The sequence below is a fragment of the Harpegnathos saltator genome, unplaced genomic scaffold (assembly GCF_003227715.2).
Source record: "Harpegnathos saltator strain DR-91 unplaced genomic scaffold, Hsal_v8.6 scaffold587, whole genome shotgun sequence".
Lineage (NCBI taxonomy): Eukaryota > Metazoa > Arthropoda > Insecta > Hymenoptera > Formicidae > Harpegnathos > Harpegnathos saltator.
Window position 1 is genome coordinate 1,181,153 of NW_020230412.1, and position 19,476 is coordinate 1,200,628.

At 36.9% G+C, this 19,476-nt stretch overlaps 1 protein-coding gene and 1 long non-coding RNA gene across 4 annotated transcripts; both read right to left on the bottom strand.

Annotated features, from left to right (window-relative positions):
- Positions 1–2,643: 2,643 nt before the first annotated feature.
- Positions 2,644–4,500, bottom strand: LOC105186968 (uncharacterized). 2 transcript variants are annotated; one of them, XR_850066.2, is made up of 4 exons: positions 4,428–4,500; positions 4,265–4,326; positions 4,068–4,136; positions 2,644–3,526 (listed from the first exon to the last, which is right to left on the bottom strand). It is a non-coding gene; the product is annotated as an uncharacterized LOC105186968 (long non-coding RNA). The 2 variants fall into 2 exon arrangements; XR_850065.2 differs by lacking the exon at positions 4,068–4,136.
- Positions 4,501–8,603: 4,103 nt separating this feature from the next.
- On the bottom strand, positions 8,604–18,975 carry LOC105186969 (insulin-2). Of its 2 annotated transcripts, none has more exons than XM_011147513.3 (3): positions 18,135–18,975; positions 13,257–13,512; positions 8,604–9,800 (listed from the first exon to the last, which is right to left on the bottom strand). In XM_011147513.3, the coding sequence occupies exons 1-3, from the start codon at positions 18,461–18,463 to the stop codon at positions 9,711–9,713; spliced, it is 675 nt and encodes a 224-aa protein (XP_011145815.1). In that variant the 5' UTR covers positions 18,464–18,975; the 3' UTR covers positions 8,604–9,710. The 2 variants fall into 2 exon arrangements, with proteins under 2 accessions (XP_011145815.1, XP_011145816.1); XM_011147514.3 differs by having other exon boundaries at positions 8,607–9,800; positions 13,412–13,512; positions 18,135–18,959.
- Between the last annotated feature and the right edge of the window lie 501 nt (positions 18,976–19,476).

Genomic DNA, 19,476 nt, shown 5'->3' on the forward strand with positions numbered 1-19,476 from the left:
CCACTTTTCCACATCTACTGATCGAAATGAGAATATCGATAAAGAAGTGTGCGTTTAATGAATGCTATCGTTTCGCGCCTTATGACTTTCTGCTACCCAATCAGAAAAACATATTTAAAAAATGTTTTTAAAAATATCAAAAAGCATTTAAAAAACATTTTAAAAATGTTTTTAAAATGTTTTAAAATAATTTTAAACAAGTTATTAATAAATATTAAATAAACGTTACATATAAACGTTAAATAAATATTTTTTTAAAACGTCATTCTGAATGAAGAATTAATGTAAAATATACATTAAATAAACGTTAAATAAATACTTTTTGTACAATAAATGGAAGAAATGTAAAAAAGTATAAAATAAATATTTGAAAAACGTTAAATAAATATTGTCTGCTAATTGGGTAAGGAAAATGTATATCAACAGTCGAATATCTAACGGCACAGGATCAAAATTCATTAATTTTTATATAGATAAACAATATTTAACGATCTAATCAGGATAAAGAAAATTGGAGTTTTAAACAACTTACATCTAATGGCTAAAACTTATAGGTATTGCACGGAAATGTCTTAAAGATGGAAATAACGTTACCTAACGCTTATATGGTTTAAAACTTATATCTCCTTAAAGTAAGATTAAATCAGCATTAACGCTGTTTCAAAATGCATAATGAGTTCACCACGGAAGTGACTTTATGACTTTGCAAAATTGAGAAGTTGTTAGGACTACCATAAAAAAAAAGGGAAAATATATAGTCGACAAAATATATAAGATATTGGTTTCACTCGATTAAAGTAAATTTTTAAGCAGTAGAATATCACAGCTGATTATATTATGCTATATACAGGGTGTCCGGTAATTAGCTGCCAATCTGAAGTATGAAGGTAGATTAGGTTAAGACAAATATAAAAGTCCCATACCGTTTTGCGAAATTTGCAATACACATACATACATACATATTCTTTTATGATATATACATACACAGTGTGACTGAAAACGTTTTAAGATTGATGTAATAGAAACGTAATAAGTGGCGTATAAGTGGCGTTATTTGTATGCGACAAACGAAAGTATATAGTCCAAAGCCTTCTGCATACAGTTGCCAAGTTGCATCAATTTCCGTTGAATTCTCGCCAAGATTTTGCCAACGTTTTGCGTGTCGTTTGTTATTTGCGGTTGTCATGGAATTGTATTTGGAACAGAGATGTGCGATCACCTTTTGTTTAAAAAATGGTAAAATTGCTGTCGAAACTTATCAAATGATGCAGAACGCCTACGGTGAGGAGTGTTTGTTTCGGTCGAATGTACTTTTGTGATTTGGTAAATTTCAAGACGATAAAGATAGAAGGCATTCAGGATGACGGAAGAACGGAGCGTCCGCGTATCAGCCGGACTGATACGAATATCGAAGCTGCTCGCGGTGCGTTGGAAGACGATCGTCAGTTAACGATCAGACTGCTCGTGAAACAATTAAACATCGATAAAGAAATTGTCCGGATCGGCTACTGAAATACATCGCGCGTGTGCGTCCGGATTTGCATGTAAATGAAAATTGGTTCCTGCAGGTTTTAGCAAAAAGCTATTACTCTGATACACTATACACAGTACTCGCCGATTATTCGGCATCGGCGGATTATTTTTTGTTTTCAAAGAAAACTGAAATTGAAGGTAGGAGGACAGCGATTCGACGATATCAAGACGATCCAAGAGATAACGCAACGAGAGATCTACGAAGCATTCCAGCAACGGATTTCCAGCATGCTCTAAAAAGACTAGCCGGGCGTGTCGTACAATGTATAGCTTTACAAGGATTATGTATAGAATAATTAGTAATACAAATTTTTTTTACTATACTTTCCGTGTTGTTTATGAGCTTAGTCTTAAACTTTTTAGCCACACTGTGTATTATCTCATACTGCACGGGCAGTTGCAGCAATATTAGGTCTGTTCTTTATAGCTGCACTGCTGAACTAGTGCAATAAGTTAAAATGAGACAACTATATTTTTTCTCATTCTAACTTATTGCACTAGTTCAGTAGCGCAGCTATAAAGAACAGACTCATTGCTGCATCGCTTCAACTTTGCTGCAACGTTGCAGCAATGTTGCTGTAACTGTCCGTGCTGTATAGAATATGTAGATGAATACAAATAATTCAAACAGCAAGTAATCAAAGTCAGACCTTGAAACCTTATTTTATAGAAGTGCGCAACACAAAGTCGTATGCCTTTTGCTTATATTACTTACAAATATTCCAGAGCATTTATGAATAAATATAAAATATTAGATGCAATGATTAGATGCACTAGAAAAATGAAATAACATTCACATACTTTTCTGATATATTTTACATCATTGTATAAACTCGCGTTTGAAACATCTCAATATTATATATCATGGATATATTTGTTTTAGTACTTATTTATTATCTATACAATTTGCGATATTATCTACAAATATAGCGTGACGGGCAATAAACAAAGAATAGAATATTATAACTATAATTCCACGAAATAAAACTTGAAAATAATCTATTAGCGATTGACGTCTAAATTTTCGTATTAATATTTCTTTTAAATATAACATAGAACAAAGGAAAGGAAGTCCGATGGAAGGAGAAAAAATATGCCGCAGTATGCGTGTGTATATAGCAGTGAGATTGATATTTATTACTTTAATCTATTTTGAAGTACAGAATTACATAACCGAATATAATGTCTACGAGACACATACGAGGTGTATTTTTGAATAAAAATATCATTGATGTGTCTGGCAATAAGGAATCTTATGTTTCACGACGGTGTCGGTTTTTATTAAGTGGCGGTCGGGAACCCTGAATTATTGCTGAATTATTGCTGAAGATATACTTTAATACGTTCTTGATGTGCTCAAGATTAACACCATATTACATTAAGATTTTCCGGATATTAGGATTATAGGCCTTGAAGATCTGTTGGAAATTGTCGGATTTGATTTGTTTTATGAAATCGGAGAAAGCCTTGGATTCCGTTAATATCGAGCTGTAGAAGATCAGGAGTTTGATAAGGGTAAAATTTCCATGACTTCCTCAATGAATTCACTCTAATTTTAGGCTTTCTTCTAATTATTATACGCTATCTAATCATGAAAGGTTATAATGTTCCCGGCTGGGATGTCCTCGCCAAAAAATATTTCCTCGGCTAGGACGAATGGAGGGAGTCCGAGAAAGTTGTGCGCAATATTTATTACTTTGTAAAAGTCTATACCGAAATAAGAGAAAAATCGTATCACACGGTAAACGTCTTGCTTTGTTTCGAGGTAAGCCACGAAATCTCTCAATTTCATGTACAATTCTATAAACAGTTTCAAGCTCTGTTTTGAAATAGAGCTCCAATGTTTTTCAACCATCCCCTTCATTTCGTCGAAGAAATCCACGATGTTGTCTAGGATGACAAAGGGGTTCTCCACTCTCGTGCTTCGGCCAAAATTCGTACTTTCTGTCTTGCTTGAGGCCACGAGGGCCATCAATATCAGTGCGAGTTTCATCTGTGAAAATAAGAATTTCGTTTTGTTCATCAAGATACGTTTAGATTTGTATTTTGTGGCGCTGTCATATTACAAGCTGTATGATCTTTCAACTCGGCGGGCTGATCACGACATCGTATATCAAATTCTTTTTACCGACCAGGCAGCATTTTCGCCTATACCACTTCTTAAAGGTAAATATTTAGCAGGATATTTGTAATGCAAGTGTAACGGATATTGATTAAACATTGGTCTGGCTTCCGCGTGACCTTTCACGGAACATTGACTATTATTCAATCTTTATAATATATTGCTAATTGAAATGTATCGCAATGTGTTACTCTATTCAAAACACAATTAAATTGTTGTTTTAATAATTAAATAATCGATGACGATAGACGAGCATCGAAAATCGCGTTGCAATATCTCGCGATGTCCCTACTCGAATTCACGAAGCCCCACCACGACGATTCGAACTCGCGAGATGTTCGAGAAAATATGAGAGGCCATCTCACAAAGGAAACAAAAGAAATCTTAGTTATCTATTTATATGTTCTCTTACAACAACAATATTCTGCAAAGGAGACTGCAACGCGGAATCTCGAAACCCGATTTTATTGCCAACGGGTGGCTATAATAACAAAAAGCGAATGTTAAGCACAGTCTTTTTGATCAATTTTCCAACAATATGCTTTAGCAGATAACAACATCTATCCAATAGAATAACATTGTATGATATATAGCAAAATCTTTTGATACCTTTATCGTGTGGCTTTTCCACTTAGATGATGCAAAGGACCAAGAAATGTTTTTTTACAATGCTATAACAAAATGGATGGTTAAACAATAAATAAATGAGCAAAGAAATATGGAAGAAATATTACTACTGAAGAAAATTTTAAACATAGCGATATGTACGTACAAAGCAAACACGTCGCGGCACAACAGAATTTACTGAACTATTTACGCTCCTGCGTAAATTAGCTCTTATAAACATCAGCTCTTATAAACATGTGCTCCATCACATTATGTTTATCCACGATTCGCATTTGAACGTGGCTGACAACATGTCTCTTTGTATTTTAGATATGATACACTTCAAACAATAATTCTAACTTGGACGTTTGTCCAACGTAGTTTGTTATTAAGTTTTTCGAGAAGTTTGTGTTTATTTTTATAGAGTGTGACGTAACTATCACGACGGAAGCGATACACGGAGATGTAAGGCCAATATAATCCGGCATTTTTATATTCGAATGCCCAAACTCGTGGCTATTATCCAGGTATATCGGATTAAGAAAATGTTTTAACAAAATCATGTTTTTTATGTAAATATATTTATTTCGATTCGTATACACATATACGCGTACTATTTAAGATAAGATCAACAAAAAATAAACATTTAGTCAGCACAGATATCCAGGGGACGTTCTGAGGTTGGTCTGAGAGCGTCTTAACGTTCTAGAAATATTCTTAGGACATTCCTAGGAGATCGTGTGTTGTCAGGGAAATAATCGAATTCTTCGAATAATTTGAAAAATACCTGGGTGCCCGGATAATGTAACTGAAAACTTGACTATCAAAATATCTAAGATGCTCAGGCATGTAAAATTAAATTAACGATGTTAGTTTATGTTGAATTTTCAATGATACGATAAAGTTGATTATAATGTACATAATTTGTCACCATCAGCTATATCATTGAAAGCTCAACACAGACGTACATGCTTCTTCCTGTTTAAACAAACAAAGCTATAATTGTTTTGATGTGTTCAGGCTTAAAGGAGGTTGACGCGCGACTTCAAGCGGGCAGTGCGACTTTCTTAAAAAATATTGTGACTTGCCTGGAAGATGCTAGGATTTTCGAAACGCCAAAGACAGTCATCGGGAGCTCGCAGCTAGCTTAAAAGAATTAAATATTAGTGTATAGCGCGCAGCGAGACTCAGGGATAGAGTTATCAAATATATGCATACAAATTTACTTGGGATTATTTGATTGATTCAAAAATCTTTTCCTATAAGCATGAAACACGTGTTAATATTGTAATAAATACCTGACAAATTTTGTTGGGTTAAAGAAAAAACTAAAGAATACATGCATTAAATTAAGTCGCAATATTGTTCAAAGATATTTTCAATAGGAATGATATCGTCGAGACAAATATATATATATATATTTGTTTTAGGATTTTACTTATAAAAAAGAATTCTTTAATGTTGTAATGGCTTTCTATAATTCAAACTTGTCTAACGAAACCTTATTTCTCAATATTTAATTTTTCTCGTCGAATTTTCTTGGATATCTTACAAAGAGCATTGAGGTTAAAAGGGGTATTCTATCTTTAACGGTCGAGATTTTATGCTATATTAGTGATTTTTTTGGGGAGAAATATAAGGGTTATTGCGAAATGATTTTTTGCAATATGTTTATACATGTTTGAAATACGTTTGCAAATTTTTATATGACTAAACAATTACAAATAGATGATATAAAAGATATATTAAAAGAACGTGAAAAAAGAAACGGTGCTTGATGGCGCCCATCAATTTCGGCTGTTCTGCTCACCTGAAACGAAAAAACCAAAGAGATTCTTAATTAGTAGGAGTGTCGCTATAACGGTAGCAGAATGAAAAAAAAATCGTGAAAATCTAAAAAATGGTGCTATGTAGAAAATTGAGTATCGATTCCTGATCATTTTTTCACCTTTGGAAGGCTATAAAAAATACAAAACTATAAAAGGCTATAAAAGGCTATAAAAAAAAAAAAATTTCGATTTCATCGTGGTAGGGGCTATAGTCACACATATGCTGAAGATGTGTGCACAAGCACGACTCAATTGCTCAACTAGTTTTTGAGATATTATGGGAAATTATATTTGAGATATTAATTTGAAAAAAGTGGTTTTGAGAAAAACGTGTTTAAAGTTTTATGTACTGATTACACAGAGACACTTTTACTTACGATCAATCAGGACCATAGAGTGAACCGTCCTTTTGCTCGTAAAAATCGTGCAGAGCTGATAGCTCTTCCCTGTGTTGTGCACTTTCTTCTCAAGCGAAGTCGGACAAGCGCCACTCCGACCGAATTAAACGAGCCGTGAGATCGAGAGTTCGCGTGCATTTCCGCTTGTTGTCCAATGGTCACTTCCATCATGTCCAAGACTTTTAAAGCTGACGTAAATCCGTCGTTAAATATAATTTCTGGTCGTTGCAATTTTTGCTTCCGAATATAGATGCTTTGGAGCGAAAGTTCAAATAAGAGAATTGAGCGATTCGTTGTTATTTTGGATTTCCAATGCAACAAAGTATCCGATGACAAATCTTCATAAATAGGCTTGATGATCTCCAATACTTCGGCGATAAGAGGTGGTTTATCATGATGAAAGTTTTTCAGTATCCGGATGCCACTTCCTATATAGTGCTATAATTCTGTTAATATTGCGAATCGAGTGAAATGGTTTTGTAGATATATTCTCTATATTAAATTGTTGCAAAATATATAAAAACAAAATCGATTTTTTGAATCCGCTAGACTAGAATACCCTCTTAATTTTATGAAAAATAAAATGCATTACGTAGGAAGAATAAGCTTTATATTTATTCTTTTATGTATTGTGAAATGTAGGTTGAATTAAATCTGGTCTTATCTTTTTTATCTTTATTTTAAAGAAATAGTTAAATTTACATCAATCAAAATATTTTCCGTCGTTAGCCATGACTTTTTCCCATCTTTCTGATAACATAACGATTCCACGACTATAGAAGCAATCCAGTCAGACACCCATTTTTGCACATCCTCGTAATTATTGAAAAGTGTATCTGCCAAAGCGTGTTGCATTGATCGGAATAAATGGTAATCAGTTGGTGCTAGGTCTGAAGAGTACGCTGGGTATGGAAGGATCTCCCATTCGAGCTCTAATAATGTTAGTTTCACCGTTGAAGCAATATATGGACGAGCATTATCGCTGGCCTTTCTTGCATCAATTCATCATTTACTTTGTTCAATTATTGCTGGTATCGCTCTGTAATTCATTCGGTTTTAGAAGCTCCTAGAGTACACCATACCTTCTATATCCTATCAAATACAGAGCATTGCTTTGTGACTGTGAATGTTTCGTTTTGGTGTCAATGTTGATGATTGTTCTGGATCAATCCATGATCTATAATTTTTTTCGCTTTGGATTATCAAAATAAATCAACTTTTCCTCTCTAGTTACAATTCATCACAAAATTCTTTTCTTATGTCTGGCAAGCAAAGACATGGCGATATTCAAAAAATTTGCAATAGCACTTTTACTCAATTCATGTTGAACACATTTGCCTTCCTTTTGAACTTTTCCCATGGCATGTAGGCGTTTAGAAGTTGTTGATTTTTCGACGTTGAATTATTCAGCCAATTATTTTTCCGTTTGAGCGGTGTGTTTATTCAATAATACTTGCAATTCAGAATCTTTGAATTTTTTTGGTTGACCGGTACATTCTTTGCCACTTAAATCGAAGTTACCACTTTTGAATCGTTGAAACCAAAATTTAGAGTTGGGATATGATGAAACTTGATCACCAAGTTGTGACAAGCATTTCATGAGCTTCAGTTGCTGATTTTTTTAAATCAAATAAAAAAGTAATGAATATAGAAAATGCAATTTTATACGATCCATTTTAGACGTTTATACACAATAAATACTATCAGTAAACAATAGCGCGCAAACTGTCATATGTCATAGAGAAATGTAAAATCTTTCAGTGTAGTCAGATTTCAACATTCGTACTAACCATTATTAACTTGTTACTAAAGCTATCTATTGCTAGAGGCTAAAACTAATTCAACCTCTTAATAGAACATTTTCTTCCTGTCATTTCCTACACATCTATGTAACACCTTTGAAAATTGTCACAGTATGATTTTTCAAAGCATAAATATAGACAAAGTCTAACATCGCATTGTTTACATTTGTATCTACGTCACAATTCGTCAAACGGTAAACATGGTGCTTATATGGTTAAGAGAACAATGACCATTTAAAATTTCTTAGGAAGATTATAATCCCAACAATCGGAGGAAAATAAATAAATATAAATAAATATTATAATTTATAGCATAGTTCAAATGTTCCTTCTGTCACTTGTTAATTCCTAAATAGCACAAGACATTCTAAAATTGTCCCGAGTATATCCAGAATAATCTAAAAAGTGTAATCGTATCGTGAAAAAACACACATTCAGGATGATTTCAAGGCATCTTGAATGATTTAGATTTATCGAGCGATATTTCTCTGTATTTTCTTTTTCTACTATTCGGACAATATAAAATAAAAGCGGGTGCAATAAAATAAAGGAAGCATCGATTACTTTGTATAAATGTTTATTGCTCGCTATCATTAATGTTAACAGACGTTAACGGAAAATTTGAAAATGTGAATAAAACTCAAGATGTATATTAAAACGTCAATACGTGCTGTGTGATAAAACTTCTGTCTATAACTACGTCGGATCCTGAATCTCCTAGTTTCTTGCCACTAAAAGCTACTTATTCCGCATTTTGGATCCATTCCATTGGCGGACCGGAAAGTACGCGTTCGTCAATGTATATTATTTGTATAACTCGCTTAAAATCTAACGAGTGCAATATAAATTGCTTTTACTTTAATACTAATGAGATCATCAGCCGGCGATACAACTAGGATTACCGGCGGGTATTCGAACCGAGCTATTCCTCTGAAAACGCGATTACATCGATATCACTTGTTCCAAAAGTCTTTCTCTACGAGATCACAATCCGTTCGTCGGATTACGACACGAGTCTGTTGCAGTTTTAATCCGTATATATAATTCGTGACTAACTCTCCTTGCAAAATCACCATTGAGAGAGAAAAACTTCACTTATTGTTTTTCTTTCTCTTCACCGATAAAATCGTTCTTTGGGCAGAGAGCGAAAGATGTTGAAAGATCACCGTGAATCTCAAAATCTTCGATGTCGTGTTCCTCGAGGTAATCGATTTTCATTCGATACTTCGATTAGGGATTCCTCTAGGGCCGAAGTCCAATTTGAAGAAGATCGCAATCGGTTGGCACAGTTGGTAACACATATCGTCACATGATCGAGGACTGGCATCGGAGAGAGAAAACACTGTCACTTCTTGCAAATCCCTCTTCAGCTCCTCCGTACGAACGATCAATGGTTAATTGCATTGTTTTCTGTAGCACATTACGATATGGTAGAAAACGACGTGGACTTGTCTACCGCCAGTGACATCACGAATTTGTTATCTAGAGGCTTAACATTGCCGCGTGAAACCTGTAACGACAGAAATGCACATGCATTATATCTGTTATTTCTGATCGTTGTTGGTATTATTAATCATTATTAATCAATAGATACATACAAGACAGCACATGCAAAGGTAATCGGTGGTTATTCAAGACTGCGCAGCGTAGCAATAACGAGCCGATAGCATGCAAGAAATTGAAGGCAAGTATCGGTGTTCAATATAACTAATCGATTATAAATATAACTCGGAAATAGAAATATACGAATATCCCAACCCGCGGATATTATTTGGTACTATTTTGATACTCGGAACCAAAATCTTATTTTAATGGAATTATGTTTTTCTTTGCAAAAATATATGCTTTTTGACAAACCATATATAAAAATATTAAGATCAACGAAAAATGAATATTTTTTGTCAGATATTTCATTAAATTCTTTTTTTATTCTATTCTTCTTAATTTTTTCCGTTGATTTTTATATCATTCATTTTACTTTTCATCTGATATGATTCCAATAAACATTTTGCAAAGCATTTGTTTGTTATTGACTTTAATTTGTAAAACAAATTTTTATAAAATAAATTTATTTTAATGTACCATATTTTAAAGAATAATTTGATTAAAAAGAAGTCAGGATATAAAAATAAATAACTAGACATTCAGGTATTCGAGCATGTTGAGTGTTTAAATAATTTGAGAAATGATACTTAAGTAATACCTGAAAAACTCGAATAGTTTTAAGTACCCGAATTTACCCAAGTTATCAAATTATCCAAGAACTGACATCATTAATTTATTGGATATAGAAATTAACTTAGTCAATTTCTATTGTATTTTTGGTGCTTTAACTAACTCCATTTTAAAATTAAATATCTTACAATGCTTTTGTGGTTTGCAAGTATGGACTTTTATGTTCATAAAGCGCCATATCCTCTGATAAAGCAGCCGAGACACAATCCCAAAAAAAATAGTGAACACAATAACGTCTGAGAAGCAGTATTTGAAGTACTGCATTCTTTCCGTGTTTCAATGAAAAAAGTGTTAAAGTCGCGGAAAATGATTCGTTCTGCCCTGGACAAGGATATTGTGACCCAAGAAACATATAAGAAGTGTCAGAGATTTCGGACTGGAGATTTGGAGTCTTTCAGATCGAGAACATCCCGATCGATCAGAACAGTTTGAAGATGAGGAACTCGAGCAGCTGTTGAATGAAAACTCTGCTCGAACTCAACAGTAGTTCACACTGCAACTTGAAATGACTCATCAATGCATTCCCATGTGTTTATATCAGCTGGAAAAATTCAAGAGAGAAGATAGATTTCACGCGAGTTCAGTTAACAGATCGGAAAATAAAATGCAAACATTCAACACGGCCATGTTCTTGCTGAAAGTTCTAAAAGAAGTGTTTTTTGCACAGGATTATTAGATGTAATGAAAAATAGGTATATGAAGATCCTGAAGGCAGCAGATCGTGGGTAGATGTCGATTAATTGTCGATATCATTCTCAAAACCCAATACTCATGGCAAAAAGACTTAGCTGCGCATTTGCTGGGTTATAAAAAATGCACTATGAGTTGCTGGATCGCGGCTAGATTGTTATTGAAGAGCGTCACCAACAGCGACTCGTCCGTTGAGCAATGCGTTGGAACAAGAGACTATATATTAGCGAGGGGAACCAGACAAAATCGTTTCGCAGCTCAATCATATGCCGCAAAAGGAACGAAGGATATCACAAGGATATATTTCAGAGGCTTAGAAATTCTCCCTCACCTAGTTTATTCATCAGACCTAGTCTTGTCGGATTACTACCTGTTCCAGTCATCTCAATATCACTTGGCTGATGTACATTTCAAAACAGTGGAAGAAATCCGAAAAAGCCTGGATTTTATCGACTTTATCGACATAAAAGTGTCAAGGTTCTACCGCGAGGATATTCGTCTGCCACTCGATAGATGGAGCAAAGTAGTAGAAAATAATGAAGATTAAGCTTGTAATCGACTTTTTGTAAATAAACTGTGAAAATGTTGTGAAAAGGAGCACCGAATTAATTTACACGCTTGATACCCTACTTCAGATCGTCCTAAGCGCATCTTTAGGATCTCACAAGACCATTTTATCGGCGGAATAACACCTTAAAATCGTCTGAAGATGATTTTGATGAATATGTGGACAGACAGAATGATAAGATAGGAGGAGGAGGAGAAGATAAGATGAGGATAAGAAGGATAAGACTAATGAATACCGTAATAATGCAATACTTGTTCGTGGTCATTTGTGGATGCAGAAGCGTCTTGTTAGCGAAATGTAACAAACACTGGAAGGAATGGGGTACTGCACGCGACGCAGTAAACAAAAACATGTCTTATCAGGCGTGTTTTTACATTTCCGAAGGCCGCATTAATTTATCGAATGATATACGTGATGTTTATCTCGAAGATGCGTTCGAACTGTCAAAAAGAAAGCATCACGCAACACATGTTGCACGGTGGTCACAGTGGCTGCGTTCAGAAAACACAACGGTTACGCAATGGTTGAGTAATTCGTCAACGTTATCGGTCTGAATGTAAGGATCTAACAGTAAGGGCCAATAGTTATTAAGTGCTCGGTGAGCGCTTTATTTTCTGAACGCAACCAGTATTTTTCACAGCGAGTTTTGCAAATGATGTCGTAAGCAGGCTTGTAGGAAATAACACGTTATAATGTCATTATTGTTACAAGTTGCTTATTTCTCAGCAAGGACTTCACGATAGCGTCAGTAACAGTAACAGTAACGCGAATACCGCAGATGTTTTTCAATGCGAAGATAGTAACAATAATGGCAATTACATTATTTATAAAATCGTTACCTTTATCGTTACTTTATATATACATTTGGAGCGGACAGCACAGCAAATCTCAAAACGAGATCTTGAAAATTCAGTGAGACAATAGAAATATAGAAAAAGGGAAAAATGATTAAGGCACGAATATCAGCTGTAAAGTTGGCTCGTTCTTTGATCGTTCTCAATTGATAACGTGCACGGAAACTTGCTAAATATTGACGGGCATTTATTTTACAATATCCATGTAGCTTCCAATAAAATAAACACTATTATTAATTTTTCAAATAAGTACAGCTCGTATCAAACTACGTATTGAAGATTACAAATTGCGAATCAGAGTTAAAGTTTGACGAATTAACTAATTTTCTGAACAATCCTCAAACAATAATTTAGAAAGTGAGTTGATTCCTCGAATTCTTGTCCGCAATTCTCAATCTCTAATATTCAGTTTACGGATAACAATGAGAAGCTATTTTTTTCTTTTATAGGTAACGAGTAAGGTTAACAAATTTTAGGTGAAAAGGTAACTTCCCCAATCCTGGTAATGAGTAGATTCAATCAGGTCGCTACAAACAAGTGATTACATAGTGCAAGCAATGAAGGTGTTAATGAAGTATATGAACAGGTAATATCGTGAGAGACATCTCATTGGAAGCACCTTGCCAGTTCGGCGACACTCCAGACACCGATGCCGGCATCTGTAGTGCCCGCCATGATGTCGCTTTTTCGCGGCAGCTTTTCCCTTGCATTCACCGGCATCTTTGCGACCACCTTTTCCCCTGTGCCGTCTCTTTTTCATACTATTGACCTTACGTTTTTTCGTGCCATCGGTGTAGTCCATCTCCGATCTCAGATTCTCCTTCGACGGATCTTTTGGCATGAAAGGCATTCGGACTGATATGTACGTTCCGTCTCTGGAAAAAAGAAATCGGAGAACGTGAACAAACAGCAATTTGCGATGAGAGCATGAATGTACAAATATGCAATTAACCCTCGCTGCTTCGAGAAAAGGGACTTCTCTTAATTATTGAAGGATTTTATATACTGGATGCTTAAACTTTACAGATTTCGAAATATTTTGCTTTCTTATACAGAGTGTGTTAAAAGACAAGATCTAACTAACTGAGAGAGGTGAAAGAGGAACTGAAATAGAATGTTTATAAATATATACATCATAATGTTTATAAATTTTCACTTATATTTGCTATAGTTTAGTAAGTGCAATGCTTTACACGGATATATAGAGAGTATTGAAACCTCTTAATATTTCGAAAAAATATTTTCGTAAAAAACGTTCCATACAAAAGTTGTAGGGTTTTAGGTGATGCATTATGTAATAAAATTGTATATGACCTCGAACGTTGTCAAGTTTTCGTAAAAATTACTTTAAAATCTAAAAATTTTAATCTTCATGTGATTTTGAAAACACTACTCATACTATTTTTATTATGCAATAAGTCATTTAAAATATTACAATTTTTATATGGAATATTTCTTTTTGAATATGCATTCTCTCTCTCTCTCTCTCTCTCTCTCTCTCTCTCTCTCTCTCTCTCTCTCTCTCTTCCTGAGATATTATAATAAGAGGTTTCAACATTTTCTATATATTCATATAAAGTGTTGTATATTTACTAAAATATAGGGAATATAAAAAAAAAGTTTATATATGTACGTATATATAATGTCCGGGATCTTTTGGAAACGAAAAATTGTAAAGATTAAGCAGATCAAACTCAGAAAAAAAGTCAAGTACTATTTTGCAAAAATCGCAATAGTTATTAAGTTATTAATGATTGGACATGACCACATTTAGAAGCTCTTTTAATTGATAACTTAAAAATTTGCGTACTTATTTGCAAAATGATAAAGGACTTTTCTGTTCAGAATGACCTAATCTACAATTATATGACGGTTATTGTGTCTAGTAATAGATATGAGTATATTGAACTTTGAACCCTGAATCTTGAACCTGTCGCGTGCTGGGAGCTGATTATGGTCCATTTGGAGTGTTCAGGAAGAGCGAACACGAATCTTTAAGGAGCATTTTGGAAGCGTCCAATGAACTTCTCTCCGAATGTCAGTAAAAGTGATCGCAGCTCTTAAAGAGATTATAAAATGCGGGAGAAATCAATTAATATACACACTGCAAGGTAAACATCTAGGAAGCACTCAAGGTGTCTTTGGCGAAGATAGGACAGGGCAACAACGAGAATTGTTTGCAAGTTATCGAGAAACTTAATGCACATATGAAAGCGACAAAGAACATTCCTATACGAGAAATATACGTTTAAACTAAAAAAAAAAAAAAAAAAAAAAAAAATAGAAAAATACATTTTTTGAATGCGCTTCCCTCTTATCTCACTGGAAACTTTTCTGATCGTTTGTTTTTCGTCTGGAAGGCTTTTAGGATTCTTCGGTCCGCCCCTCCTCCTGATTAATCTTCGATTACATATACACCAATTAAACACGCGCGCGTGCACACACATACACACATACATATTTTACGAGCACACCAGCACACGTATATCGCGATTCCTTGATCTCTGCGACCGCATACGGAGATCGTTTCGATTTTAAAACGAGGTCCATCCACGAAAATATTAGTTTGAGAGATACAATAAAAAACAGGTCGCTTGATACGAGAAGCAGCAAGAGATCTGAGATGTGGAGCTATACAACTCGGTAAACACTTGTGTAACAAGCGACCGATTAAGACTTTTTTTTCGAGAAAACAAATCGCGTAACTTGATAATAATGACAGACAAAGCGCGAAATGACGAAGATAGAGCGACAGAGCGAGAGAGCGAGAGAGAGAGAGAGAGACAAAGACAAATAACATCGCGGAATCATCAGGGAGAAAGCGGGCGACATAAGGGTGGCGTGAAGAAAAAGAAAAAGAAGAAAAGGAAGCAGAAGAAACATACATACACACAGACATAATGGCCTACACAACAAGCATGATGATAAACGAATCGTGTTAGTACTCGAGATTGACTTTCCTCCTGACGAGAAGAGCTCCGGTTCGTGTAGAACCGTGAACTTTGGGAACAGTGACAGAGAGATTATCGGGGAAGAGACGATAAGCGACGAGAGGTCCACTCGACTCGCCCTGCTTCTCCCACTGCCGTTCCATGTTCACACATCATGCCCGCGTTCTCGGCATCTGCCTATCGGCATCTCCCGAGAGAGTAGTACACATAAAGTGCTCCACTCGGTGCATCAGCACTTGGTTGCAGAACAACGTTGCCGTTGTCGTTGCCGCCGTCGCCGTCGCCGTCGCGCTGCCACCTACTAATCAGCTGACAGCGCGAGACAAATGATTCGGCGATCGATGTAAATAATTGCCTAACAAGCACGTTATCGCGTGTGTAATCCAGCTATTTATAAGCGAGCGTGTAATTTACGATTCCGTCGCCGGGGGCAGAAATCAATTTCGTTATCGTGCCGGACGGCGACGTGCACTCTATTTTGTGATTACGCGGCGCGACGCGACGAGTCACCGGACAGAAATGAGAAGAAGCGCGCTCGCTGGCTCGTAATATTAGGGAAACGAGCACGACGGGGCGCGAAAGCAGCGACGGAATGTAGGTAAACAATCGCGATGATAACGGCGAGCGACCGGGCAAAATACGCGTAATTAAAAGCGAGATTATTCCGACAAGTAATCGGTAATGAGAGAGAAAAAACAGGAAAAACAGAAAAACAGAGATCAACGTTTGCTCGCGAAAGCGATCGCATGATTAATAAACAAGAGAGAGAGAAAGAGAAAGAGAAAGAGAAACAGAAAGAAAGAAAGAAAGAGAAAGAGAGAGAGAGAGAGAGAGAAAAAGAGAGCCAGGAGTGAGAGGAAGCCTTTGACACTTGATGGTAAAAAACGCGCGAAAGCAGGAAAGACATCCAGAACTAGCAAACATGTTTTAGGCACGTGATAAATATTGAATATGTTTTCTTGCTCTTCTCGAGCTGAAACAACATTACACATGACGTTCGTGCAAGAAAGATAAAATTTGTAATCAAACAACATTTTGATACATCGAATGTCTCGTGGTCGTTGCCGCTAATGACAATAAAATTATCATGCCTTATTAGGATACAATTGATTGCATCTATAAAGTCAGTTGTATCGCCAATCGAATCGTTAAATTTTTCGTAATATTTTCTTCAAAACAAAGATTCTAAACTTGTTGTAAACATATTCCCCAATCTGACCTAACGTTCTCCTCAATATTGTAAACAGATATATTGAAAACCTGTTTCTCTCTTGAGGAAGCGTTTAACTCAAACATTTCGGGTGTAAAATTATTATTAATATAATTTATTTAATAATAATCTATAATAAATAATTTATTTAATATGGTTTATTTTAAATTTTGACAGAATGTTCATTTTTGATTTTCATTAATTCTGCAGATCAACGCGCGCGCGCATGCGTACACGTACATATTTGTTTTTCGTACTCGTTTAAAATTTTGAAAACGCTCTAAATAAAAAAAAAATATACCATCTTCTTTTTAAGTGTGTTTCTTAGTGACAAATAAAGAGTTCGTGTAACAAGGTGAAAGATGTACAGCTGTCTAATAAAAGAATATAGCCGGTAAAACATTTGCTAGGTACGGATCGTTTCAAGACAGACATGTGGCCATTTTCCCACGACACATTGTAAACAAAGTTCAAACTGCTTGATTTTTATGTGAAGAGAATCGACTTTCGATCATAAGCACCATGTAAAACAGCTCGATATCCTGTTCCTTTGTATACACACGAAAAGATTAAAAATAATGCCGCAGTAAGCGGTGCGTATGTCGTTCAGTTTACGAAAATATTTGTAAATAAATAAGTGAAATGATTTGAAGAGAGAGGAAAAATCGTTGACGGTCTAGCAAAACGCACGAAATGAAAAATAACGGACAAGGAGGTTCAATGACTTTCCATCTGAACGGCTTTCTGTCCGAGAAGAGAACAGAAAGAAGAAACTCTTGGTCGCAAGAAAATATCAATCGCAACTGGGACGACACAATCTTTTCCTTTTGAACAGAAAATACAGTTTGATGGATTCATAACGGATTCACATGAGATTGCTATCAAAAGAATGTGCTGCAACTTAGTAAAAATTGTGCCACAGAGATGCCAAGCAATCACCGAGCAAGTACACAACGACTGAAGGACTCATTAATATAAAAGCTCTCTAATATGAATGTTTAGTTGAGAATTCTCGCTCATGTTATAACCAAATCTGCTGTGCTAGAATTGTACACATTTAGAAGCGTTACATTTCTTTCGCGTGCATCGTCGGTAATTCGATCGTCGCTTTCCGCGAAATGGACGAAAATACGCGCGGCAATCGGCATGTTAACGTCAAACGCGCGCCCAGAATAGGACACCGCAGGACGAGGGCGATCAGGCGAATCAGACAAAGGGTTGTTGAGGGCGCGTGTGTTCGCCCTCGAACTTGAACAAATATAACGAGGGTAGGGAGCGAGAGGAGAGGAGGACAAAGCGAATGATGAAAATAAAAGAGAGACTAACATCCACTCACATGACGTCCCTCGATTCATCCTGCTTCTCGCCCGGAATGGGCTTGCAGTACCGTTCAAGCTGCTCATAGCTACACGCATGGTAACAGCATTCGTCGACGAGGCCTGGCCCATTGTCAACCTGCGTCTCGTCGTCGTCGCTGTACGAGTAGCTGTTGTAACCGCGTTCCCGGCACACAAGATAGAGCGCATCACTCAAGTTCCTTGAACAGAGTCTCAGGGTGCCGCTGCGGAGCGATTTAAGAGGCACCGAGTCGATGATGTGTAACACGCTCAGCAGAAGAAATGTCGCCAACAACACGGTTCCTGCTTTGCTCGCGCGCTGTACCATCTTGATGACTTCTCGGTCGGCGCTGTGCTAGTTGTAATCGGAATTACCGATTCGAGCTCTCTCTCTCTCTTTCTCTCTCTCTTTCTCTCTCAGATGTCCAGCAGCGGCGGTTACCTCGAGAGGTCCTTGCCTTTTTTCTGTGTCGCGCGGATCTTCGCGGGAGTACCTCCGACGTCGTTCTCTTCGTCTCGACGTCGCGGGCTGATGTTTCTCTCAAAAAAGCTACGTCTCCTTGGAAAAGTCGCCAAACGGATCCGTCACTCGAGCCCGTTTCCTGTTTTTCGTCTCTTTGATATTTTCGAGACACCCAAACGTCGAAGATCTCGCAATATGGACTACTCGGCAGAAGTGCACGTTCTCATGAAGAGACCTCCGCTGGTACCGAGTTCCACGGTGCCACTGGTATCGGACCGCCTCGCCACGCGGTTCTTGTTCCAGATTTCAGGGGACCAGGGGGAGAGAGGTACGATAAGGAGGGAGAAGCGGCGGCAGAGGTAGAAAGAGGAGGTAAAGCAGTAGCAGCAGTAGCAGCAGTAGCAGCAGTAGCAGTAGTAGCAGTAGTAGCAGCAGTAGCAGCAGCAGCAGCAGCAGCAGCAGCAGTAACAGCAATAGCAGCAGCAACCGTGACAGCTGGAGGAGGGCGAGGGGGGAGGAGGTGGGAGAGGAGGAGGAGAAACTCGGTGGTAGACGGACTCCCGCCAGTTACCACGACCGTCGACCGGCGACACGACGACACGACAGTACGGTAGAAGGGGTCGTTAGCGGCCAGACGCGCGTCCGACGGCTCGAATTTGCTTTTTCGAGTTGGCCGCGCTCGCTCGTCTCGCTCACGAGGTGGAGAGGGGCGAGGGAGAAGAACTAGATAGAGAGGGGCGGGCAGAGGGGCCATGAAGATTCATCCCTTACTTCGGCAATTAGCGCGCACTTCGTGGAGTTCGCCGGATGAAGTCCCGTAATGTATTCCTTTGTTGGCCGAACTTCGCGCTCTTCTTTTTGTGTCGGCGAGTCTGACC